The sequence below is a fragment of the Anomalospiza imberbis genome, chromosome 2 (genome assembly GCF_031753505.1).
Source record: "Anomalospiza imberbis isolate Cuckoo-Finch-1a 21T00152 chromosome 2, ASM3175350v1, whole genome shotgun sequence".
NCBI lineage: Eukaryota > Metazoa > Chordata > Aves > Passeriformes > Viduidae > Anomalospiza > Anomalospiza imberbis.
In genome coordinates this window covers 13,492,237-13,519,599 of record NC_089682.1, presented here as the reverse complement: position 1 = coordinate 13,519,599, position 27,363 = coordinate 13,492,237, and the positions used below count along the sequence as shown (strand labels likewise).

Below are 27,363 nucleotides of genomic sequence, written 5' to 3'. Positions count from 1 at the left end.
TCTAGGCATTCATATACACTTGATCTCTCGTCTTTTGCATTTGAGTAGCTTTGGTGGAACCTTGAATATCCCAGTGTAGTTGGGAAGCTGAATGTACAGGAACTTCTTGCTTAGTCACTGAGGCTCTCAGTCTGTCAGATCTGAAGCAGATTCTTTTGAAGTCTTTCAGAATGGTCCTTTTCTTCAGAGCAGAGGGATGACCTAGAAAGTGCAAGGGCTTTGTCTGTAACACTGTGCTGGAGGCACTCCCTTATTCACAGGGATATGCTTGAAGCGGCCCTCTTGCTGTTGGCTGCATGGTCCTTCCTGCTCACATATCCCACCCTTCACTTGCCAGGGCTCTCCTGCCCCTCTCAGTGCTGGTTCAAGGCTGGGAAGCCTGTTGGCACAGATAATTTTACCCCTTTTAGGCAAATGGATCTTTCCTTTTCCATGCAATTCTTGGTGCTGACACCAGCTGCAACCACGAGGATGAATAAGTATTGTTTAACTTTATAAAAACACCTGTCGTGTTGTCTAAATATATCTAATTTAATGAAACAAAATTATATGCTTTATGAAAATCCTGCATGACATTTAAGAAATTAGGTAAGAGAACTTTCTTTGGAGGCTAATTAGAGGCTAAAATACTTTTCTGAATTTGCATAAATGTTGCTTTGATAGACAATCACTTAGTCAAAATGAAAGAACAGTTTTAAAGCAGTTCAAACCACTTATAAAGATTTTTTGATGGACTCAACATCCACAAACAATCTATTCATTACCAAGGCTACCATGTCCTCTTATCTCCTATAAAATGTCAGGATCATTTTCAGTGGATATTACCTGTATCTAGTCAGAGATTGCCTTGTTCTGTTTAGTGTAACTATTGCAAAAATAAGGTTCTTGAAGAAGAAGGCTGTATTGTTCAGTAGAAGGCCTTTTTCTTTTAAGAATACTCATCAGGTAGTGCAAGTGTGTTCTACATCTGTTTTTCTCTTTAGCATTTGCTTGTCTTCTCCCAGGCCTTCCTTTTTCTCCAAACACACAAGTTGTGGTTATTACTTAAAAGATGCTGACCAGGAGTACCTTAGAAAAGTTTTAATTCTAGTTTTTTGCTTTTTATTAAATGACCACCCCAGAAACAAAGAGGAGGAAGACTTGATTCTCGGGAGTTTGTCATCATCTCAGATAGTGCACTGAGTTTATCTACTGCTTAGTTTAGACTTTGGAGTATTGGTTTTATTTCTTTTTCAGCTTTATAGGCATACTTGATGTTTTTGAAAAACCATCTTTTCTACTGATTCTGAGACATACTCCCTGATTTCTCCAGGGCTTCTAGTTATAGGGCTCTGAGAGTAACTTCTCTTGGACATGGGACAGTACTTCCATTTGTGTCACTTCAAGATTGAGAGACATGCTTACATATGTGCAAGATAACTTCTAACACTGCAGTTTTAAACCTGATACAGAGGATGGTATGGTTATTGTTCCCTACTCTGGAATAGATTTTGCTGTTATTCAGATGAAAATTTCTGTGCTCTGGTTTTAAACATAGACTGGATTCTAACTTGTCTGACTTTGTTTATTAGTAATTAATTTCAAATATTTATTGTTCTTGTCATTTTATTTTTTCTAGCAAAAGACTGATTATATTTTGCTGAATGTGTTAAGTTAAACCTGTTAAGTTTGGGAAGCAAAGCAAAGTAAAGCTTTCCTGTCTAAATGTTTGTTCATTCCACTGAATCAAATGCTGTTGTTTTCTCTAAGGAGAATATACTTGCTTATATGCATTTAAATATTGAATAACTTAACACATGTTTTGGTTTTATTAGGAAATAGTAAATGATGCTTGTTATATTCTTTCTTAATTAGGAGGGGTTTTACTTGTGGTTTGTGGTACAGTTAGCTTTTGATACACTTGCAGTCATTTTACTAGGCAAAGCTACCTTTGCATTTTATAGTTCAAGTACGAAATGTTTGTCAAGCACAAATTTATTTAATGCTTTGGAGTAAAAAGAATCATAAAAGTTAATGAGCCAAGATTTGTACCACATTCTTCAAGGGCTTTTAAATGCTGTTGATCTTGTTTCTTCATTAAGTGAAACAGGGATCCTTGCTCCTTCATTTTAGGTGTTCAGTTTTGAATGAATTAAAAAGAAAATAACAGCATGGGTGGGCTGAGCCCTGGTGCTTCTCTAGGAACTGTCCCTGTGTTTGGGTTCTGTGGAGGGTTAGGAGATGCCCAGGTTCTACCAACATTTTTCACAGCTAGTTATCACATGGACATTGTATTCCTGCTGCTTCTGGGAACACAGAACACTTCTGGGAAATGGGTCAGAGCCAGGACAGTTACCTTCTATGCACTCAAGTGTTCATCTTTATTGTTGAGCACTCCATTTCTCTGTTTCTGAGGTTGTAAAATCATTTCCAACATGGAAGTTTTTGTGCATATGTGGTTTCTTTTTTTGTTGTTGTTTTTTGTTGTTGTTGCTTGCTTGTTTTTTTTTTTTTTTAATTTGTTTTAGTTTGTGGGGGTTTTTTTTTAGTTTTGGTCAGTGCTTTTAAGAGTATGTTGCATTGTTCTTTCTTTCATCCTGATACCAAGATAGCCCTTTCTAAAACAGGCAAAATTTGCTTTAGTATAGCATGGTTTGTAATATACTGTGTAGAAAAATCAGTAGTTCCACAATTTAATAAGAAAAGAATTCTGGTTCTCCCATTTTCTTCAGCAAAGCTCACCACAAATACTTGAAATAGAAGTACTGTAACATTTTAAGGTTATAATTATTTCTGGCACCATGGGATCATGGTCTTGAAATTTTAATTTGATTCGCATCATTCATGTGTGTTTTACTGTAATCTTTGCATTTCTTGTCAAAATGTGACAAAGGTACACATAATTTTTTTTTTGTATTCAGCACATTTCCATTGCTGCCTTTTTTGTGTCTTCTGTTGTTTGTGAGGCAAAAGAGTTTACCTTTCCTTGGCATGCAGACGTGTCACTGGATCTTGTGTACAGTGCTTCAGCCCTTGGAACCATTCTCCCTTAGGTTTTGGTGCTCCATCCAACACTGCTGTTGTATACAGAGGCTGTGAAAGTTGTGTTACTGTCAGCTTTGCTGGGTGGAGTATGAACAGTTAATTTCAGCATTTCTGAAGAAAAAACCAAAACAACACAGAAGGGAAAACTTTGGCAGTTTGGGTGTATTTCTCATACTGTTAATGTTTCATAAGAGTGTACATTTTGGACAAATGTAACTTTGAATGTATTGTCTAAGTACAGCAAATACTCAGTAAAAACTCTTTGAAACAAACAAACTTATTAACTAATAGAATCTGATCCCTCAAACTTTTCTAAATCAAGTCCATTGTCTGATAAAAAGACTGAATTGCTGTTCTTCATTCTCTATGGATATAAGGCCTCCATCTTTCTTTCACTTATGCTTAGGGCATATTTGCCTTTTTGTCCAGCAATAGAAACCTTTTCTGAAAATCATCTGTGATAAAATCTTTTTACAGCATCCTGTGACCGTGGTCTATCAGTGCTGGTCTACTTAAGACAAAATCCTAGCAAAACTAATGAATAGGTTACAAAAATACAGAGGTTCAGAAATACTTAGAGTAGTGAGTGGTGTTACTGGAACAGTTTTTTCCATCTCATTTATTCCTCTGTCCCATGGGAAGGAATTGCTAATACAAATTACTAAAGCAGGTGACAGAATTATTTTCTTACTACATAATTGCAGAAGTAAATAAATGAAGTGGAAAAAATATATCAGGTCTACTCTAGATAACTGCAGATAGTTTTCAAAAATACAGTTTTTTACAGGGCCTTAAGGCTGCTTGTTTTTCTCCTCGTGCAGAGTGAATGCACAAGGAGTGGGGTGGGTAGGGTTTGTTTGTTTGGGGTTTTTTTGTGTATGCTTCTCTGGTACAATGTTTTTATAATGGTTGTGCTCATTCTTTTCAGTTGGCTTTTAAGTCTTCCCTTCTGTTCCTTCATGTCTGTGACCCCAGGATTCTGCAGAAAATGTGTGTTTACAGGAGAAATCTTTGCATCAGCATACTAGTTGTGTATGCTCTTATTGTTTTTTAATTCTTCTATCTTAGCTTCTGCCCACAGAATCATCTTCTCATCAGAAGATACTCTTCAGAGGTTTTTAAATAAGGGGTCTTCAAAAATACTTGATATAATAAATAAAAGTAAAGCTATTCTTTGTATATTTATATATTTTTAATAATTCCCTGTCTTAAATCACAACCTCATTTAATTAAGTAATTAGTGAGTTGGGGTAGGATTAGAGCAGGGAATTTTGCAGTTTGCTGAAGGCTTGTCTGCAGTTACAATCTTTAAATTTATATTGAGTTGCAGTTCATAGGTGAGAGAATGTGTGTTGCTAGTCTTGCTTTTACAAGAAAAAAAGTTAAAAGAGTTTCACAGATGTTCACTGTACTGAGAAGTTCACAGGTTTTTAGAAGTATGTGTTTGCTGGGGGGAGGGGGCATGGCTGTACAGATGGGTTGCCAGGCAATTAATTCTTCCTACTTGGAATAGGAGACAATCCTGCTCTCATAAGCAGTGCAGTATTATTTGCAAAAGGAAACTACCCAATACCATTTTTCCTATTCTCTTCCTTCTTTCTTCTGTCTTCCCACCTCCCTTCCTCTGCTGTGCATTTCTGAGAAACTTGCTCAGGATTGATATGATAGCAGAGCTGTCATTCTCTTTAACAAAAAAAAAAAAATCACTTTTATTCTAGGTATTTTAATAGAGTCCCATTAAGGATGTATTGCTGACTGAAATATTGGCATGAAGGGCTCTCACTGAGCTGAGCCCAGGAATTAAGAAGTCAGGAAATGGGCTGCTGCATTGCTAAAGAACCTTGTGTGACACAGTATCTCCTGATTGGGGGGATCATTACTGCTATTATGACTCGACTTGCGTAGGAATTTTAAATTTCATCTGAATGTCAGTAATAACCCTCTTAGCAAATTATCCTGAATAAAATCACGAAGGCATTTTATATAATAGGTGTTGAATTACTGGATAGATTTGCTAATTAAATACTCTTTGTTCTGCTGCAGTTGACATTACAGGGTAAGATCTTGAACAATTATTCTCAACAGCTGTACTTTGTTAAGGGAAAAATTAACTACAAAGTTTATTTTTTTTCTACACTTGAAATTGGCAGATTTTTGAAATGTGCTTGAAAAAATTCCATCATCCAGTTGGTAATGAGAGGATAAATATGCAGGTGTTGCTGTGAAATCAGATAACTACTGACTGCCTTATTAATGAATTTAGCAATACTTTATAACCTTCTGTTTTGTAGCTGTTGGCACTTACAAGTGATCTCCTGTCAGAACGGGTGGCACTAGCATATGCCAGTCACTTGATGAAGCCAGCTTGGCTGTGACCCTCTTGTTGTGATTACCTACACCCACTGCTGTCCTCAGGGATAATTGAGAAATGGTTTTTGCACAGCCAGACATGTTTTTTTTTAGTAGGGGGTATTCCTTTTTAGAAAAGAAAAAAGTTATCTTTCTCATTATTAATGGAATTGTTTCAGAGAGTGAAGTAGAAAATGCCAGAGATTATTAAAGGAAAATTGATAGGCCTTCCTTTCTTTTCAGTATAAACTCTTCATTTCGGTGTAACTTTTCAGTTTTTTCAGGGACTCTGTTTGCTTTTGGAGTACTAAGGGAGAGGTATAACCTTTCTCTGTAGGAGTTAGCTAATATGTGAGAGGAAGGCTTACGGGATGGTGAGTATGTTGGAATTCTGACTACTTTATATGAAATTTGATATCATGTACCAGTGATGTGTCTTCAGAATAATTTCAAAACTCCACAGAAAGGTGGTGGGGTCAAATGTCTGAATCACTCACTAGGAGATGAATAGGAGGGGAATACCCTCTTTTTGAGCTTCCAATTAAAATGGAATTGTGTGTGTCTGATTCCAGTGACAGGTACAGCCTAGCAGGAATCTGCAGTTAAGGCTCACCGTTTTCCTGTTCTATAAAGAAGACTGAGGACAGCTGAGCTTTCTGCAGTATTGGACTTCAGCAGAGTTCAGGCATCACATTGTCAGAGTGCCTAGTTTGCAGCACCAGTGAATGGTCTTTAAATCAACTGGATGTTTTGAACTTGACCCAGAGAGTGTAAATCCATAGATATCCATATGTGCTTGGGGAATAACCCTGATAAGGATTTGTGTTGTGAGTTCAGCTGTGTCAAAGTTACATCATAGTTTGGAACTGAACTTGTCTTCAAGTGCCTTGAGGGGAATACAGCTTTCAGTGCATAATTGCAGACAAAAAAAATATCATACTTGCCACTGTGGTTACGTAAAGGTTCTGAAGTACTGAAGAAACTTGCCATTAGTGTTAAAGGAATGACTCTGTTTTCATCCTCTTTGTGTGGTGTTGTGTAGAGGTGAAGATTTCATGTGTTTCAGAATTCCTTGCTGTGATAGCATAGTCAGCATCGCAACAGCCAAGAGTCTTGGCTTCATTTTAGACTCCTTGGCCTTATGAAAGTAATGAGATTTCCCTGAACATGATCTTATTCCCACTGAGCATGGACAGTTCTTGCCTGTTTGTCCCTTTTCTCTCCTCATCCCTGTCGATTTCTACTGCTCAGCTCCCTGCCATAGGCTTCTTGACTACAAGTCTTCATTCTACCTTTTGGCAAATATGGCCAAGGAGTATTACAATTTAATATGTGAAAAATAGTGAAGGTGAGACTTGGTTACTAAATTTGATGTAAGCTGTTCATAGCGTGTTGCCTGACTATCTTTCAAGTTCCAAATTGTTTGGGTTCACCTAACAGACTCTGAGCTATCATTGCTGTAACTTGTGGTTCAGATTAATCCTCAAGAAAATTTAAAGTATAAATATATATGACTAGCAGGATTAGGTGAAGAAAAACTGAGATCTCTGCTGTGTGGCAATGGAAAGGGCTGACACCAGGGAAGTGGAATCTGGAGCTGTGTGCCAGAGCACCAGGATGTTGATAAGAAGGAAATGGGGAGTACAGTGGAACTGTGGCCAAGTGACTGAAGGAACGGACCAGATGTTGGTTCTCATGCAGCTGTGCAGAATTCACCAAGCTCTTCCTGCTGCTGCAACTACACTTTTTTTTCATTAAGCTAATTAGATTGTCCCTTTTCTGTGCTACAGCTGTAACTGTGGCTTCAGATGAGGTGCTCTCCCCACCCTCCACTGTGCTGATCACAATTAGAGATGGAAGCAATATGAGGTCTCTAGCTATTTCTCAGGTTCAGAGAGGTGCTCTTCAGAGCATTTGGGGAACTTGGCATGCATTCTTGTTGAGGAACAAGCCTGATTACACCCCTTGATTCAAGATCTGTGTCCTGTCTTTATCCCAGCTCCTTGTCCCAGTTCTGGTTTCCATAAGGAATTTGCTTTTTGATGACCCATTTTGACATCGTTACAAGGGTAATCGACCTTTTGACTAAGTCCTTTTAAGTGAGCACCATCCAGGCTGGACTGAATGAGACAGGATGTTTTTGGGAAAAAATTCAATGACATCAAGAAATAAGATGATTGATATGAAGGCGACAACTGACCTAAATTACTGAAAGAGACTTAATTCTAGTACTTGCTGATTAGGTTGTATTTAAGCCATTTGATTCAGTGTTCTTTTTTTTCCTAAGGTAGAATGTGTGCATGCACATGCAATTTTGAGATTTGTTTTAATCTTGTTTTAGGGGAGTTAATAATAGCATTAATACAAGGTCAAATGAGAATTTACTCATGTAATAGGAGTATTGAGGTGACTGTGTGTTGCCAGGAGAGAGGTAGTTTGCTTTGTTTTGAAAGGTGAGAGCATTTGGAGTTAGCAACCTAATGGATATGTTTGCCTGTGTTAGCCTGTAATTATATCATATGCTAATCCTTGATTATTTTTTTAATTTCAGATTTTGATGCATACCAAGGAGATGGTGCAGAAGGTAATGCTGAGCATTTTCCTTAAACAACAACACTTAAAGAGCACACCTGGTGAAATTTTTTTATTCTGAGAGAGCTGTAACCCAAACAGACCTAAAATCACTTCTTAGGATGCCTAGTTTACAAATGTAATCCTTCCTGATGGATTATAGCTTTTTCCTTTTCCTACCTCAGATATGATCTGGACCCTGCTTGAAGCCTATGTGGGACTGTTTCAAGCAAATTAGCAACAGTGCTAATTAGAGTTTACTCATAAACCTGTTACACCATGTGTTCTAGTGGTTTATTATGGTTCATTTTTTGGCATCCTTTAAACTCTGTCATGGGGTGTTTTTTTGACTCTGCGGAGTTTACCATGGACATAGCCATGTTGCAGTTTTTACAGCTGCATTGGTTTTCCACCACTGAAAATGTCAGATTTTCAATTTTTTTCAAATTAATATGATGCAATTCTATGCATCTGCCAGTTTTTTTTTTGTTTTGTTTTTTTTTTTTTCCTCTGACATTAACTGGTGTTGGCAATTTTTACCTTTTCTCTTGCTATGCCTTTCATAGGCACCTCAGACTTTATGGTCCACAGTTTGTCTAGAATTTTGTTCCATTATCCAGAGTATTATGGAAGTATGGCTGGTGTATCAATACAGCCTTCTGCAAGAAGGGCATTTAAATTGTTACAAAAATCAGAATCAGAAGTAATGTGAGGGGCAGCGTGTCAGTCAAAGAGAAGAGGTTCAGTAAATGTTTGTGTTCATCTCTGGGTGTAATTGTTCAGTAGTTCAACCTGGAAAGAGAAAACTTGTGGGTCATAGTAGCTAGATCCTTCTCCAAAAGAAGCATTCCCTGAAAGATCTGCTGCCCAGGGAAGGACAAACACAGGCGGCTGGATTAGCAGAAGTTAAAAGATGGGAGAGGGAAGATGGAAATATGAAGCCATCTTCGTAATCTGAAAGAGTTAAGAAGAGCAGCCTAATCTGGACAGTGCTGTGGTATTCTCAGTTGCTGTCTTCCACTAGCCAATGATTTCACAGATTTGTTTGAAATGGAGAATCTAAGTATTTTTTCTCTTTTTTTTTTTTTTTTTTGCCCAGTAGTATTGTGATGGTTGCAAATGGGATGGGATACCTGACTGTGATATTACCTTTCAAACACTTTGGCTGACTGCCTTGTCTGAATTTGCCAAGCAGTCTTCTGGAAGTGATTTTCTTGTGTCTTAGCAGTCCAAAGTTATTTTTGATCAGAGTTCCTGCTGTTCTCAAGATCAGACTTGTTCACTGACTTATTTTTCTAGTATTCATTTAGTAAAATGTTACCTATTTATATTATGTTACACAACTGGACAGTGGTCTTTTTAACATATCAGTGGCTGAAGTTTCTTTATTCTCCTTAAATTCAAATAGGTGTTAATAAAATGTACAGACCTATCAGTAAAAATTTATTTTACTTGCTAGTACACTTTTTAGTGTTTAAGGGGTAGTTATAGACGGCAGTGTTTTTGAACCTTGAAAGTTACGTGGGACTTGTAGAAGATGGAGTGGTTCTTTTTTGTTTTTCAAAGCAATTTTTTTTTGTTTAGATGAACCTTGAAGTGATTTATGGAGACACAGATTCCATTATGATAAACACTAATAGCACCAGTTTGGATGAGGTCTTCAAGCTGGGGAATAAGGTAAGGAACTTTTTCCTTTTGAAGTTTTCCCATAGGTCTGTGTTGTTACTCTGAGTGGAGCAGATGGTGTTACGAGAGGATTCTGTGGCACAAGCAGAGAATATGCCATAAGAAAGAACTTCACATTGTGTGGAATCTATGGAGTAGTAAAAACTCAGAGTGCTCTTTTTCAGGTGTAGCTATTCTGTGCATTTAAAAAAGTGATTAAATGAACCATTTCATTGCATAACAAGCTTTTTTTACTAATCCTAAGGTAGCAGAAGATTATCTCAGTATTTGGTGAACCAAAGTGTAAGGTACAATTTCTCCTCCAAGTTAATTTCAATTACAACGTGAACAGCTCTGATTTTGATTTTTTTTTTCACCAGGGATATCTCTCAGTTTAGTTATGTAGTTTGTATGACACTCAATGTGTTACCTGATTTCCAGTGGTAAGTTCAAATATGATTTTTCATGGTATACCAGATGCAGAAGAGATCTGATTGATTAGGAGCTGGCAATCGATGATGTGGAAGTTATGTGGCTCTCTGAAATTGTGGAAGAACAGTAAGAAATATTTCAGAATTTTCTAAAGAAAAGATGTAAGAGAAGCTGTTTTTGAAAGATGGAAGAAACTGTGATGAAAATGAGAGCTATGGAAACTCTAAAAAAACTAAAGCATAGATGTATTCAGTATATTAAACAGAAGTAATTTAATTTTAAGAGAGAGTGATTCCAGGGTTTTTTAGAATACTTCTACCTTCATGCTAGTGGGTACCTTTAGAAGTAGATGCATTCAGGAGCAGAAAATAGGATAATAACTTGATAACATAACTGAGTAGCAGGAGGGGTGCTGGCATGGTAGAAAGCAGTCTTTCTTTTTTGTTTGCCACATGCAAGATGATATATAATTTCTAGTGTATATACAGTAGTGTATAAGAAAGTTTAATGTTACTCCAGTTGTGTGTGTGTGGTTTCATTCTGCTTTATTTTTTGTCCCTGTGCTCCAATTTGATGGCTAAACATTACAGAGGATAGTTAAATAATAATAACTTTTATGAAATCTGACAAGATAAGCATAATAGGTTAAACACTTCTGAATTAGAGTCAGGTTTTCAGAGAGAATAGGTATGTGTTTGAACTTGTCAGCTGCTTAATGAGAGTAAAATCCTAAGCTTTTTAAATCCATTGTACTTCTGTATTATGTATCAGTTGAGGGTTTTTTTTTAATTGAACATAAAAAAGGACAGAAAAAGGACTACTGTTTTGATTAAAATCATGTACCACATACAAAAAGTGAATAAACTTATCTCTGTAAACCAGCACAATCAAACCTAGCATCAAAATTGCAGATGATGTGGCTTTCAATATTTCTGTGGTAGAAAAAAGTGATTCATATCTGTCTCATTTCACATTTCTTGTTTGTTTGTTTGTTTATTCCTCAAGAAAGTGACAGTTGGGTTTTTCTGCAAACACTTTGATCATTTACATTTTCCTTTTTTTAAGTAATTCCTATTAAAAAAATCAGTATAAAGAATTGTCTGCTTTGATGAGGAACACTCTCAAGAAGTGTCTCTGCTCCACTGCATAATAATTTCTTTCCCAAAGTTTTGTGTTCAGAGGTGAGGAATAATATTTACATTGCTTTCACTGTACTTTTGCTTTAATGTAGACTGTGTGGAAGGCACAGAGGTTTAATGCAGACAATTACAGTGAGAGCAGTTATGGAGTGTACCCCTGTTCTGATGTAAAGTGTGAATTTATGAATTGTCTTCAGCAATGAAGCATTCCTCCAAGAGATTAATGTTGGTTTTTTTATTGGAGAAAATTCTCTTACATGCCTTCTGAATTCACCCATCTAATGTGAGTGTTCTCTCCCACCCTTAACCTTCCAGTATTTACATCCATGCCCTTTTCAGTCATTACATAGCAGAAGTTTTTTCTCATTTTCTGTGTGTCCTTATGAATCAGATTTGCCACTACATTCAATACTGAAGTGTTACTGGGTTTTGAGCACTTGGTATGTATGCTGTAAAAAAGAAAAATTGAAAATTAAAATTGCAGAAGAATGTTCAGAGGAATTGTTTGACTGTTTTAAGAAAGAAAATATGAACCCTGTAGCAAAATGATTTTTGCCTCATGATGTCCATCAAAACATAGAAATATACAGGGGACATCAAAGTAATGGTAATTCCTGCAATAGGGAGAACAGAGATCTAAGTGAGAAGAACCAAGTACACACAAATATGTATGCACATAAATGGAAATTTTGTAAGGAAGGTTTTGGTTAAAACGGTAATCTGAGTTCAAAGCTAGGTAGGAAACCAGTGAGATTTTATGCTGAAGGTCCTGTTCTTGGTGAGAACTATCTAGATACCCTGTATCTGATACGTCTGTATCTAGATGGCAAAAGAACTTGAATGCATATCCAATTTCAGTGAGATGTGAGAAGAGGATAGTTCATAGTTGGTGGTAAAAGTGTAAATAAGAGTGAATATGGATACTGAAAATCAGCAGGGAATGTTAAGTTGTAGAGGAAAGAAAGTAAAGAGTAGAATATGAAGACACAACATATGCAGGTACTCTGTTGAAGAACATAAAGTAAAAACATATGAGGGAAGAAAAAAGAAAAAAGCAAGTGGAAAACTTTCAGCCAGGCCAGTAGGTGGATAAATGTGTACTGGAACCAAAGTTTGTTGTTGAAGGTTCATGCTGTTTTGAGCTGTTGCACTTCTGTTCCCTTAGAATAGATGTAAGAAATACTTGGTACCATATTAAGACAATGGATCAGTGCCATTTGAAACTTTTGTATATGCATAAAACATAGCCTGTGTGTAGAAAAACCTCACCTTTTCCTCTCAAGGAAATCAGAAAAGGTAGGTATATTGTGGGGAAGGGTAAAAGAAACTTGCCTGTTTTTTCTCAACATGCACACGCTGAGCTCTGGTCTGCAGTCATAATTTTTCTCCCCTCCCTGGTTTAGGGTGAGAGTGGGAAGAAAGAAAGGTGTCTTTGCAAGATAGCTTTTCTATAAGGCTATTTGCCTTTTCTAAGTGACCATCTCTTGTCTTTGCCTAGCACGTAGATCCCTGCTGTGAAATCCCTTGTTTGCCTAATTTATATGGGAGGTTAGATGGAGTCGCTGTTCTAGTAAAATGAGCTGGTGTCAGTTATCTCCAAGATCACTTCAATCTCATGTTTATCTGCTTTGATTAATTTTATTAAGGAGTTAGAGGTACCAAGCTGTAGATACTGAAAAAGTCAATGGGTGAACCTTAATTTTAGTAGCAGTTCGTAGTTACTAGTGTGTAATGAATTAATTATATCTGACCAGTCTTTAAAATATATATGCAAATACACAGTGTGTAATGTAACTTGTTTTAAAACTTAAGAACAATGCATTCAGATATGGAAGTTGAATTTGACCATCGTTAAATTGTTGCATTTGTTGTTAATGTTGGTACATTTACAGATCAAAAGTGAAGTGAACAAGCTGTACAAATTGTTGGAAATCGATATTGATGGAATTTTTAAGTCCTTACTATTGTTAAAGAAGAAGAAATATGCTGCTCTGAGTGTGGAACCAACAGGAGATGGGAAATATGTAACTAAACAAGAGCTGAAAGGGCTGGACATAGTCCGGAGGGACTGGTGTGATCTTGCTAAACAGACTGGAAAGTAAGTTGCTTTGTGGCATTGTCTTCTATGCTCTGTGTGAAACAGTAAACATTTGTACTTACTTTCCTAAACATTTGATACTGTGTTTCCTGAAGATCACAATTGGTAACTAACATCAGTGTTAGGACTTAGCTGGTTTTTGGACGACATGTAAACTTCACCTTCTGCCATTGGTAACAGGTTAGACCTGTGCAAGTCCAGATGTCTCCAGATTTCACTCTCTGGTTTTGTGTCTGCTGTGGAAGCTGTGCTTTTGAGTTGTCAGTGTTGTAAATGTAATTTAATGAACCAGAGCTGAAATCTTGTGAAGACGATAGATGCTGTCAGCATCTGGAGTTGTAGGTTCTAGGTTAGATGTTTTATTTCCTAAAGAAGCTGGTGCTCAGCACTTTCAGCACCCTCTGAAAAAGCTGGAAGTGCACTGGGTGCAGCCTGAGGAGGTGGTCCTTTTCCCAAGACTGCTTCTCTTCCTTTTGCCGTGAGACTTCATTATGATGGATACTGGGTTGACTGTTTATTAATTGTCGTTGCACAGGGCATTTTAATGCTTTAATTCAGTAGAAGTAATACATTTAGCCCCACAGAAAGGAAATTAAGAGAGAGTGGAGAGGTGGTCATCTGGGTGCTGAGTCATTGTATAATGCCTCTTGAAAACCTAAACAGCTCGTGGTCCAAATGTATCCAAAAATGACTACTTTTCACATCTGTAAAAATACACCACACACTTGCTTACTGTTCTTAAGACTTGCATTTTCTAAGAAAAGATGCATCATAATAGAAGCAAATTTTTCCAAGTTAGGAATGTATTAGTAATTAAAGCTATACAAATGTTGGAGAGTGTTCTTTAGTGACTAACTCTTCTGCAGCTGGCAGATCTTCCAACCACATTTTGCAGCAATAGGCAAGACTTTGCTTACTTGATATGTTCTCTTCTCCCCCATCTTAAGATACCTGCTATGGAATAATAAAAGGAAAAATGATATGGCAGAAGAAAATAGAAAGTTGCACTCACCCATTCCAAATCATTATTTAGCTTTGGAATATTTGCAATAATTTGCTTTTAGTAAAATAAATAAATAAAACACAACATAAAATATACTGGTAAATTTCTATAAATTTTTCATCAGACTTCATCCTCGGGCTCTTTAATGCCTAAAGAAAATCTAGGGGAAGAGAAGATTGTGTCTGTTGTAATGGTTTTGCATATACAAAGCTTTTCTTAATTTTTGTACTGTTTTTGCAGCTATGTAATTGGTCAGATTCTTTCTGATCAGCCCCGAGACATAATTGTGGAAAATATTCAAAGGCGACTTATGGAAATTGGAGAAAATGTGCTCAGTGGTCAGATCCCAGCAAATCAGTTTGAAATAAACAAGGTAAGTGATCTTGTAGCTCTTTTCTGTCTCAGAAAAACTTTACTGTTCCTGAATATATTGACTGCTGACAAAAATATTTTAATCCTTATGATGCTGTGAAATAGCAGGAGTTTTATTAGGTAGTCCTGAATAGTTCAGGACATGTTGTGAAGATCCTACAGTTTGAGGGGGAAAAAGCCCTACTGGGGCTGGAGGCTCCAGAGTAGCACCTTTGTGTCTTGTCCCATCCTGCTGTTAACCAGGCTCATTCTGCACTTTGAGAATGATACGATGTTTTCAGGTCTTTCCTAAGCTATTACTTCATATTTCAGGCTTGAAATGCACAAACAGAAGAATGCAATGGAAAGTAATCGAATACTCTGTTTTCTAGAAAACCCTAATAATATTTCCCTAGAAAGCTCTGTATAAAAAAGCTAATGGTCGTTTTGTGACCTCATTCAAGACTTTCCTGCAACAAGAAGTAAAATACTCTGCTTTGTCTACAGCAGTTTTAGCAGCAACATTGTGGTTTTGGGGTTTTTTTTGTGAATCCTCAATGATAAAAACTGTATTTTTAGCTTCAGAGACTCCCCTTTCCTGTTGGGGGGGGGGTGTTTCACCAATGAATTGGGTATTACACGCCCCTCTTATGCTTCTATTAGAAGAGATCTATCAGCTGTCTATCTGAAGTCTCTTTTGCCAGCTGGGCATCTGTCTGCTCTGTTAATCAGTTAAGAAATGTGTTCAGGTTGTCATATGAGTGTGGAGAAATCACTGAAATTTATGGTTGGCTCAAAAAAAGAATGTTCTGATGCAAGTCTTCTAAGAGCACTTAGTGTCCCTGTAAAAGCTAGATATAGCAAAATGTTCACTTTAAAGTCCTAAAGTTCCTCTGTTTTACTACCTCAGAAAAAAGATGTATTTAACTATTAAGTCAAGTGTAGAAGAAGTTGTTTCTAAGAATTGGGATGATAGTAAATATTTAAATGTAGCATTTTATTTTGTTTAAAGGAAAAGGTCACTGTGGAATTTCAGTAGTATGAGATACACAGAAATATTTAAATTCAGTTGTACCCTCTTGCTGCAGAGCTTGTTAGATACAGTTAGCTATACAATAGTCAGATTTACTGTATGACCTTAATGGATCAGGAGTATGAGGGTAATCTCTGGCTCTGTTTTTGTATTTTGTGTAATATTGTCATTTTCAGTTTAGTTTAATTTTAAGACAATTGCATTATGATCATAATGGCAATGCATTTTTCAGATAGTAATTGTAAAAACATCCTTTTGTTTTATTAATAATAACATTTATAAAATTTGAAGGACTGGTACCTAGAGCTTACTGTATGGCAAATATGTTACAGTTTTTTTATCTTACTTTGTGTTTCAGATGAACTTGTAGAAGGATGAAGATAGCTGCTATGTAATCTTGTCTTTTCAAGTTCTGAGCTGTCCATCACTGAAGTAATAGATTTTTCTCATAGTTATGTTTCTGTTTCCCCCTTTGCTATTTTAGGCATTGACAAAAGATCCCCAGGATTATCCTGACAAAAAAGCCTTGCCACATGTGCATGTTGCCATGTGGATAAACTCTCATGGAGGCCGAAAGGTGAAGGCAGGAGACACAGTGTCATATATAATTTGTCAGGTAAAAATGTCTTTTTTTTATAGCTAAATACTAGGTATTGTTTTGAGATACAGCAAAAAAACCACAGCTCAGCTCCTGGGAAAATACGTTTTGGCATTTCTTTTTGGTGAGGTAGTCTTATATTTTAAACGTTTTCTGTACTAAATTTAATTTTATAGAGCATTGTGATTAGCTCAGCAACTATTTCCATATAATGACTGGTAAAATCTCCCTGAATTAATTCATGTTTGGAACTAGGCATTTAAAGAAAATGCCTAGTCTTCATTTTAAGCAGAAGAAAATTCTCGTGGTGGAGAACCTTTCATTTGTGGAAAGAAAATTGTTGTTGTTGGTTAAATAGTGTCATTGTTTTTTCCAGTCTCAATCTGTGTCTGTTCAGTTCATAGTTATTGGATCTGGTGGTACCTCTGATGTATAGACTGGGAAATTTGAGCCACTTTCTGGTTTCAGGTGTTTATCCTATAAATGCTTATCAGTATTTTACAAATACATACTCCACTTTGATTCTGTTAATTAAAAGAAAAAAGTGTAGGTTGAGTTAGATGGACCAAGGAATCTTTTAGGCCGAGCCGATGAACTTGACAATGTGACTATTTCAGCTCCTTCATTATTTTCAAACCAAAATAATACTGTATTTGACTTAATTGAGAGTTCTTAGCCTGGCACCCCAAAGCTGCCAAGACTTTTGAGAGCTGGGCCACGGGTGCGGCTGAGCAACGGCACAATACAAGAGAAGAATATACTTGTTGAAAGAAGGGAGCTGAAGGAGTTGCATTGTAATTATTTTTGCAAAGCAGCTGGATGAGCTGAATAGTCCTAAATTAATTTTGTTCTGAATACTAAGTTGTCTGAAAGGAGTAGGAGGAACCAATGGCTTGCAGTCTGTCTTTATTAGTGATGGGTTTTCAGTCCATGGCGCTGACCCTATTGAAACCAGTAGTTCATCTTAAATGAAAAAATGAAGGTGTCATGTATTAATGCATTTGTTCTATTTTGCTGAAAAAAATAAAAAAAGAGATTGTACTTAGCAAAAAAAAAACCCCAAAACAGTTGTGGTACTTGGCCCCACCCTGCCCCATTCCTATAAAAGGTTTATGTCTGTTAAGGAATCTTGCAAAAATCCTGCTTTAAGTTTTGCTCTAAGATTTTTGATACATATTAAAAATGATGTTTCCTAGGGCAGTTGAGGAGTGGTATTACGATTCTACAGATTTAAATGAACTACATTTTCCAAGAGTACTGTCATCGTAGATCTGATACTTAATTCCTCCACGTATATTGTTTTCAATTTAGTTATTGCCTTCCCAAATTGAATTATTTTCTCCTTATCTTCCTGTAATGTATGTTTTAACCTCTAAGTGGTGTTTCTCTCTTGGCTTGAGATGTCGCCATACATTTCTTTCAGAATTTCTGAATATTTTAGAATTTCCTCTTTCTAATCAACACTGTTGCCTGTGTTATTTATTCATATGCCAGTGAGTGCTGGTCCATTCTCTGACCATTCATTCTATTCATTTCTTTATTGAATTAAAGTATATAAATTTCCTAGCAAAACAGATATAGTTTTGATATCCGTGACTTAGAATTTGCTTGTTGTGCAAAATGATAATGCTGCTTTAGTACAAAGTGAATCCAAAATTCATGCCCTCTGTGTATTTTTAACTGGGCTGATGGTTACAATGTGTTTTCATTGTGCATTTCAGAATTGACAGATGGGACTGTTTACTCTGTCTACTCTACTGATTTGCACGTGTAGGCTACAATAATACAAGCTGGTTTTGCATTCTTGAACTTGCTAGTTGATGCCAGCATCAGCAATGCAGTTTTTTTACTACTGCTGGATTTGTATTGGATGCATAATAAATCAACCAAAAGTGTGTGTAACAATTTTGCATTAAAATAATGCATAATATTTGAAGCATAATCCTTTGTATAGACTTTTTTGACACTTTGTTTTGTATGTGTCTCCTTAGGATGGATCAGATCTCAGTGCCAGCCAGCGAGCATATGCTCCAGAACAGTTAAAAAAGCAAGAAAATCTTAAGATTGATAATCAGTACTACCTGTCACAGCAAATACATCCAGTAGTTGCTAGAATATGTGTGCCCATAGAGGGAATTGATTCTGTTCTTATTGCAACATGGTTAGGTAAGTATTCTAAATTCAGTTTATTTGAAGAATTTGAAGATCCAAAGTGAGAGGTTTTAATGTATGTTTCTCAACAGAAATGCTTCCCCAGATCAGTCTTTTTACATTGAACAATAGCTTGTGTTACACAGCCTGTGGAAAGCATTGTGGACTCTAAGTGTATTTATGACTTCTGCAGAATAGTATTTTTTCAGAAGGTAATCACTAACATGAATTTAATCTTACAATCCTTGTAGAGAGTTGCAAAATCTGCTTTTCAGAAATGACAGTACTATTGCATGTCTTTTGAGATTTTCTTAAGTTACTAAAGGAGTTCTGGAGTGTGCATCTGAACTAATATTTTTCCAGAGAGAAATGCTGGCATCTCTGACATCTTCCCAGGGGAAAAAACAGTCATAATTACAATGAAAGAATACAAATTTTTACTAGGATGTAAGTGAAGACTTGATTGCTAGAACTGACTTAGTGGATAACAGAAACGTAAAATCTTAGTAACAGTTTTAACTGCTTCAGATGGAGGAATTAAGTGGTCCCAAAACCAAGAAGTGCTGTCAAAAAAAATATAACTAATGTTAGTGATCCATGAAATCAACAGATTTAATTCAAATGAGCAACAGGGAATTGCTCTTGTTAGAGTTGTTTTTCCTTTTAAAAGGATGTCTAATAATCAGAATTAGAGATTTTTCTGCCCAACTATGATTGCCTCTTTCTTCTGTATTCCCTGGGTTTCTTACCTAGAAAAACTGAAAGGTTGAGAATTTGTTTACAGTTCTCGAGTCTCTGTTCTTGAAAATGCTATGTTCTGTGTCTGTATTCCTTTTAGTGTCGTTTCCTCCCCAGAAGTGATTAACCAACAGGCTTGACTGATCTACTTGATAAACAGAAATCATGTGATTTATAACTCACACATAGTTCATTATTTTTAAAACTATTGCTGAAGAACACGAAAAAGTTGTTAATTTTGCTGGCTATGAAATTCTTGACAAGACTGCCTTTTCTATTGGAGAACTTGTTAGAGAGTTGCACTGTGTCAGTTTAATAGTTTGTGCTATGCCCATGTCTACAGAAGTTCAGAAAATACCTGCAGAAATTACTTAGTTCAGAATATTGCAATGCTCAAAGGAAGAGTTAGTTGTCAGCATTTTGTGTTTAGGTGAAGGAGGCCAAAATCCAGGATTTGGCCAGTTAAAAATCACCTGGTAGCCTCAGGACCCTTCACCTGTGTAACTGCATCTCTGTAGTTCCCTTAGTAACAGCTGTTTAGCTTGGAGATTGTACTTAGAATGTGTGCAAGAAAGGTGCATTGCTGTTTCTCAGGAAGGAGGATGACAGCCATGAAGGATCTTAATCTCCCAAGATAATCCTTGTAACATGCAGCTCTTTCCATGTCCATTTCTGACTTGTTGAGAAGGGGTTGAAGACTCACGTTCTGCTTTTTCTGAGTCAGCAAAGGTGTCTCTTGGAGGCATTTGATGTTCCACGTGTCCTCAACAGCTCTCATGTTTTGAGAGCTCCACTCATGCAGGCTGGCCACACAAATCATCCTGTTTATTATGTGGCAAGGCCTTGGTATCCAGCTTTCCCTTGATGTCAGAGTCGACTGTGTGGTATGCCTGACTGAAAAGGTCAAGCACTCGTCGTTGGGTTGAAGGGATTTAAAATAGGCAGCAAACTTCTGCTGCATTTGGGTAAAAGACAGGAACGATTTCTGAAGCTAATTTATTTTTATTGGCAAAGATTGTTAGTCTTATAGAGTTAAGCTCAAATTCAGAGCTCTTTATCCACAACAGGTTAGATTTTCAGAAATGTCTGGCTTCCTTCAGACACCTAAATTAAACTACCCAGATCATAAGAACTCTGTGCCACTTGATAGCACCTACTGTTTGCCTGTGCTGCTTTTTGCACTGTAGTACGTTCCAGATGAAGATTTCTTTTATGGTCTGTAATAGCATCATGCAGCTGAGAGTTTATTAATAGTCCACAATTGTCAGTCTGAAAACCTGTGTGTAACTATTACAGTCTTAGATCTGAAGTGTGTTCAGTTTGACCTTGCTGTACAGTCAAAATTTTATCACCTTCCCTAGCTTTGTTTTCTTGGGAAAGCTTAAATTGTGCTTGAGGGAAAAGTCAGGTCTCTTTCAAGACTTCTGATCTGCTTAGGTTTTCATATACGGCACTTGATCAGAGCTGTACATTAGTCATTGCAAGCTGAAGTTATCTTACAGGGTTTTTTTAGTGGTACTGGAGGCACAGTCAAGTGGTTTTCTTTCATAAAAATCAAAAATCCTTTGTAAGATAAAAAAGAGTACACGATACTTGAGTCCAACTTGGCAAAACAAGCAAATATGGAAACTGTTTACTGATCTGTGATGCTAAGTTGGGCTTTTTTACTTAGCATTTTCATCATGATATACATCCAAATTCCCGTTGTTTTTCCCACCTTGTTGCAAAAAGGAACATTTTCCCCTTCTGAAGGATACGTAGGCACCATATCCCTGGAAAAAAAAAAACCCTGTTGCATTCTCACTATGCATGTCTTCCTCCACTGATCCGATTTACTGTATTATGTACAATATGTGTCTGTATAGGGAGAGTGTTTGTAGAAAAAGGATCTTGGCTGCATGTTTAACAGAATCTACAATAATGCATGTTTATAAGGTGAATGTTTCCTGCTAGTCTGAGTAGATAAAATTGAACTCTGCTAGGGAAGCTTGGCTCACATCAAAGTGCTGAAAAGTTCTTTGTGCTGTCTGTGCTCAAGGCAAGTAATTTTAAATTATATTAGACACTGAAGAACAGGAGCAAATAATGCAACTTAAAAATTGCAGACAACCTCTTCAATATCATATTTATTTGCTATGGAATCAAGTTGAAAACCACCTTTTGTTTTGGGGCATTGTAGGAGGTCTGCAGAGTGTTTGAGAGATGGAAGTTCATTGTTTCTAAAAACGAGAACCTCCTGGGCCTACTCCTGCATTCACTCTCTTTGTCTTCAAGTTTCTGAGGAAATGCAGTGACAAGATGAGGATTGTCTCAGTTTGTAAAACTAAATAAAGTCTGCAGTCTAATCACTTATATCATTGAATAAATCTGGTCTTCCTAAATCTTGGAGACCTTACTTTATCCTTAAGATATCTGGCTTTTAAACTGGAAGAACTGTATGGCACAGCAGTTCTCTCATTGTATTTCAAATAAGAGGTTTTTTGTTAATATGTAAGTACTGCTTCTTGTCTCAAAGAAAAGTTACATCTTATTTGTGTGTTTTCAGAAATAAGCAGACATGGAAGCAGAGCTCTTTAACCATGGGACTTCTGTAGCTGTTACTACAGAATATTACTTGCTTCAAATGATGGAAGGTGATGACTGCTGTCCAAGACAGTGTCATGATGTTCCGAAAGAGACGGTATCATGGTGTTCTGCTGCCTTACAGAGGGATGTGCACATTGGTGCTCCGCAGATTGCTTGGCATTGGGCATTTCTTAGGAAGGCTGGCTGCTTTTAGGGAGTCGTTACTGGGTCCTGATGAGGCTTGTCCTTAGGAGTACTTCCCAGTTCTGCTCCCTGCTTTGAGGTAGTGTCTGTGTGTTAGCTGCTTCTTAGCTGGTGTGTAAGGAAACACACCAGCACCAAATATTTCTATTGGCTTTTTATTGTATTTTTTTGAAAATTATTGTTAGAGAATTGTTTAGGTGTCTTTAATACCGTGTGTAGCAGCTGCACAGACAGACTCTCCAGACGGAAATCAGGAGCTCCCCTTGTGGCATGAAGAATTTACCTCAAGTTTTGACTTTTTTGTTGTTTTGCTCACATTAGGGAGTGAAGTGAGAGTGATGAAAATTAAGATTAAAGTCGTGACAAAACTTCATGACAATACGGTAACTAGCCCTACAGCGTGTGAACTTTGCTGTTTGTGGTCTGGCTGGGTGTTCTGAGATGCTCCAGGCCTGAGAATCGTTAAAGCGCGTTGGAATGAATAAAAGAAGGAGTGAAAATAAGAAGGGATAAAAGAGAGCGCTAAGATGAATGAATAAAGAAGCAGCACCGGTGTGAGTGGACGAACGAGCGGCCCGGCCGGGCCCCGCTGCAGTGCGCGGCGCCGGCCGCGGGGTGGCAGCACCGGCTGCCGATTCCCGGCCTCCCGCGCCGGCTCCCTGGGGAAAGGTGCGGGCGGAGCGGCCGCGGGCCCCGGGCACCTGCGGCTGGAATGCCGCATCCCGGGAACGGCCCCGGGCACGGCCCCCAGGGACAGACCCCGGGCACGGCCCCCAGGGACAGACCCCGGGCGCGGCCCCCGGGGACAGCCCCCGAGAGCATCCCCGGCCCCCGCACGGCTGCCCGGCGGCCGCGGCGCTGCCACGGCGCCCCTGTGCCCGCGGGGGAAGGAAGGGCACAAGCGATCCGCAGAAATGTTGCCTTTAAAAGACTGCGTTCGGTAAAAATCTCTGACCGTTCCTTCAGGTTCTTGAGTGACCCGCTTTGCTTGCCAGCTAGTAATGATTTTAATAATTCCATGAAATAAGTCAGGAACAAGTCCCTGAACCCAGCCGAGTTAACGAGGTTGGTCCCTCTGCACGTTTGTAATGTTGCAGCGCTGTGTCCTGCATCCAGCCTTGTTTTGGAGAGCTGATAAAGCTTACCTGCAGTGCAGGTAATTTAATGATAGCCCTGAAGACTTTTTTCCTGTCAGGGTAAGTCAAAGTCGCTTTGATTTTTATTTTTTCTTGATATAATGAAGGTTAAAAAAAAAAAAAAAAGAGTTCAAAGTTCACTGATTAGTCTTATCCTATTCATTTAAGAATTACCAAAACCAGATACTAGTTTTTTTTCATCGCCCAATTAGCCCCTGTTTTGTGTACCAAGTAAAATAATGTGACCAGTGTGACCTGGTCCTGAGAGGATACGAAGTAGGTGCTGAAATGGATTAACTGAACCAACTAACTATTCCTGAAAGGACATAATAAATAAAATAGTTCCCAGTTCCACAAGATAATTAAGGTAGGCATGGTCTTTCAAAGCCTGATTTGTAGTCCCTTTTATTTCACTGTGGCTGTTTGCACGCCAAAACTTAGATGTATGCTTGGTTCAGCACAATATTTTTTTTTGTTGTTTTTTCCAGCCAAAACAGCTAAGAAAGTTCAGAGATAGGTGTGATTTAAATTTTCACAATCAATTTTTTTTCTGTTAATATAAAATGACCGATACTTGGTCACTGTTTTTGACTCAGTGTTGGAGAACTGCAGTTGTCTGAAGACCAGAATTTGTCTCCTTTTATCTTTTAGTGAGCTACTTTGCTCCATATTTGCATTTTGGGAAACAACCAAAGATTTCTAGCTGAACTGTAATGGTGTCTGTATCAGAAAGTTGGAATGATGTTTTTCATTCCACTTCTGAACTCAGAGTAAACTGAGAATTTTTGTTTTCACCATTACTGTCTTAGATCCAGCCTACTGCATACTTGATTTTTTGCAAAATCTGAATACTGAACTCCAGTTCCCTTTCTAAACCTATTATCTACTACCTGTGTGCTGCATATATATATTACCAACCCTTCTATTTTTAAAAAAGCCAGAAAAAAAAACCTACAGTCTTTTTTGGGGGATACCATGTGTATTAAAGTGTAAAATATGCTGTTAGCGGTGTATTTTGCTTTTGCTTTTTTCTTTAAATGAATAGTGGAGAACTGTATTAAAAGTTTAGAAGCCTCCTGGAGGTGAATTGTTACCTTTCTGCATTGACATTTTTTTCTTTTGGCAAAATTGGGAAGATTGAATAAATTTTAGTGAAACCCATATTCTGTCAAGACCCAAATAAACTTATTTGGCAATGGAATTTTTCCTTGTGCTTGAATTTGTTTTAAGACTGCAACATAAAAATTCAGAATAGTAGTATTAAAGTCAGACATATAAAATCTTTTATGTAAAGACAATCTGCCTGTATAACACAACTGTTGTTGTACAATGTTTTAAGTGCAATAATATTTGGGTAGTTTAACTGAAAATTGTTCCTAACCATTGTCTTTAAGTGTCACAGTACAGTTATAATAAGGTGAAGCTTCACTTTCTATTTGTAATCTTGGTTACATTTCTTACAGGAATTATTACTTTTTTCAACTGAAATTTATACAGCATATGGTTTAATACATGATAACCTGTTACTTGGCTTAATGTCTGTTAAAAATATTTTTTAAGTGCTTCTCTGATCTTTTTGTTTTACTACTAAAGTGAGCCATAGTTTTCTGAAGGTTTTCTCCTGCGTGCTCATTTGATTAAGTTTTTTTTCTGAACATGTGTTTTTTCCTAAAGTTAACAAAAAACCCCTGTAAATGAGATGCATGGACTTTTAAAATGTTGCACATGACAAAGGATGACAGAACTTGAGGATTTTATTAAGTTTACTTTGGCAGTCTTATTCCTAGAACAGTGAACTTCGTGCTTGCTTGCTTATTTACTTATTTGTGGTTGAATCAGAATTTCTGGGATCTCTTTTGTGTATTTATTTGTTTAAAATCTTGAGTTCTGGCAATCAAAAATAAAGCACTTTGTCTCCTGCGCTGCGGTTTTAAATGCTGCTGCTGAATTTTAACCACTGCATTAGATTGAAACCTCCATGCTGTTAACCACTGAGCCAAAATGAAATCGACCACTGCATTGAAATCAGAGTTGGCAGTTGTGTACGGACTTGAAGGAGTTGGTAATAGCAGTGCACCCGTGTTTCTTTAATGGGGTTTTTATTCCCTGTTTTTGGTATTAATGGTGCCATTTTGATTTAAAGACTGTTTCTTAATAACAATGCACATTTTTATTGAAATATTTTCAATGTAACTTAAGAAGGAAATAACAATAAAGCTATCCTTTAGGAGTGGTTTCCTCAGAAACAAAATGTTCTCTTGCATACTCCCATGATAATGCAGCGTGCTTGTTTTATTTATAAAGCAATCTTGCGTAAGAAGATAAGTAAGATGATTTCTTCATGTCTCCTGAACCTTTATTCATGGTTAAAATTTGTAGAATGTATTTATGTTTTATAGAGGAAGTTTTGCTAAGGAGAGATTTTTAGCTTCTGAATTTACATTTTGTAACTTTCTTTTGAATCTGCTTCACCAAGCATATGAAAAATAAGCCTGCTTGCATGGTTGACCTCTTAGTCTTTTGAAATTTTTGTTTCTTATTAATAGGACTGGATCCCTCCCAATTCAGAGTCCATCACCATTACCATAAAGATGAGAATGATGCCTTGGTTGGTGGCCCAGCTCAGCTCACTGATGAGGAGAAATATAGGGATTGTGAAAGATTCAAGTTTTGCTGCCTCAAATGCGGAACAGAAAATATTTATGACAATGTCTTTGATGGTTCGGTTAGTTGGCTTTTTTGTTTGTTTCATTTCTGTTCATTGGTGGGAGAGAAAAATGCTTGTAAAGAGAACAGCTTTTCAGATAGGATTCAAATGATGTAGGAGAAGATACCATATTGTTTCAGTCCTGCTATTTATAGCTTTGGAGCAGATAATTGCTGATAGGATAGTGCTGAAATATTTTTCCCATTTTTGCATTTCAGCTGCGTCGTCTCGCAGAACGTGTGAGATTATCTGGCTTCATTAATCTGTTTGCCCACAGTCGTGAATGATTGTTGCTGTTACTTTATAAAGGAATCCTTATCTTAACACCTTAGTAACTTCTAGTTCTCTATTTAATAAAACTTTTGTCTAGCGGTGGCAGTTTCTTATCCTAAATCATATTAATTGGAACAAAGTGCTTTTTAAACTTGTGTTTATCTTGCTACATCCCACCTCCCTTCTTGAGAGTAAGGTTTTTCTGTTTTATCTTTCCTTCTGTCTCTGTGAATTGAATAAAAAGTCATAGGGGTACATTCTTGTTGAGAAGTTCTGCCAAAAATGTATCTCTGACCTTGGATCACAACTTGAAGTGGGGCCAAGTATTTAACTGTACAGCATGTTATGTATGTATTAGTCATCAGCAAATTAGTGAGCTTCAGAGTAGTGAAAACCTTGAAACTGAAAGCAAATAAATCTTTTATCTAAATTAAAAGTAATTATTTTAAGTTAATTTGGACAAACAGCAGATGTTTTGCATTTTTTGAATCAAAATAAAGTGGTCTTTGGAAGCATGTAAGAGGAAAAGACACAAATAGAGAGATACTTTGTGAATCCTTGACTTTTTTTCATCGCAGCTGTAAATAAGAGTTAATTGCATGTAGACTTGACAAGTTGCAGATGGGCTAACTGGAGAGGAGTGGATGTCAAATGTCTTAAAAAAAGTATATCTCCACCGCCAAACCACAGAAGAAATCCTGAAACCAAGCCAAAAATCCCCTCTATTTCACCTGGAATTAATTAGTGTTGTGAGTGGGGGTTTAGCCAAGATGGCTCACAACAGCTAAGTCTTACCTTGCAGGAAAGTTTTCTGAAAGCTGTATGACTGTCCAGCCTACCAGCCTGGTGTTACATTAGTGAGAATACCACAAACTTAATTTTAGCTGTTCACACAACGCTTCCAGGTCCTGAAATTTTAATGTCAGGCGTTCAGAAGGTTTTAAAAATAAGGCAATGAGATGGTGCAAGACTGTAAGAGCTGTTCTTTGAACTTGGAGAAAGCAAAAGATGATAATGTGATTTTTCTTTATGCATTTTGTCTCTACAGCCCTGTTGGTAATTTCATAATTAGTATCTATAAGGTTGATTTCAAAGTTCTGATCAGTGGACTGAGGCTGAAGTTTGTTTCTGAGAAAACAATAAACCTGTTTTTTTGGGTGGAGATGGGGGAGCGTGATTTGCCCATGGATTTTTTTTTTTTTCTCAACACTTCTTTTTGGATTATTAACTTAGTGGTGTAATCTCTAAAAGAGCTTTCCTTAAGAACAAAATGAAGATATCTCTTCCCTGCAGTTTTCCCATATGGGTGTGGCCACCCATGATCGG

At 37.2% G+C, this 27,363-nt stretch overlaps 1 protein-coding gene across 1 annotated transcript in view; it reads left to right on the top strand.

The window, feature by feature from the left end:
• Positions 1-27,363, top strand: part of POLA1 (DNA polymerase alpha 1, catalytic subunit) — a 185,085-nt gene that overhangs the window by 57,651 nt on the left and 100,071 nt on the right. Inside the window, 7 exon segments of the mRNA XM_068179835.1 lie at positions 7,925-7,957; positions 9,529-9,621; positions 13,073-13,278; positions 14,522-14,654; positions 16,150-16,281; positions 18,255-18,429; positions 25,604-25,782. Of these exon segments, the coding sequence (XP_068035936.1) occupies positions 7,925-7,957; positions 9,529-9,621; positions 13,073-13,278; positions 14,522-14,654; positions 16,150-16,281; positions 18,255-18,429; positions 25,604-25,782 (951 nt within the window).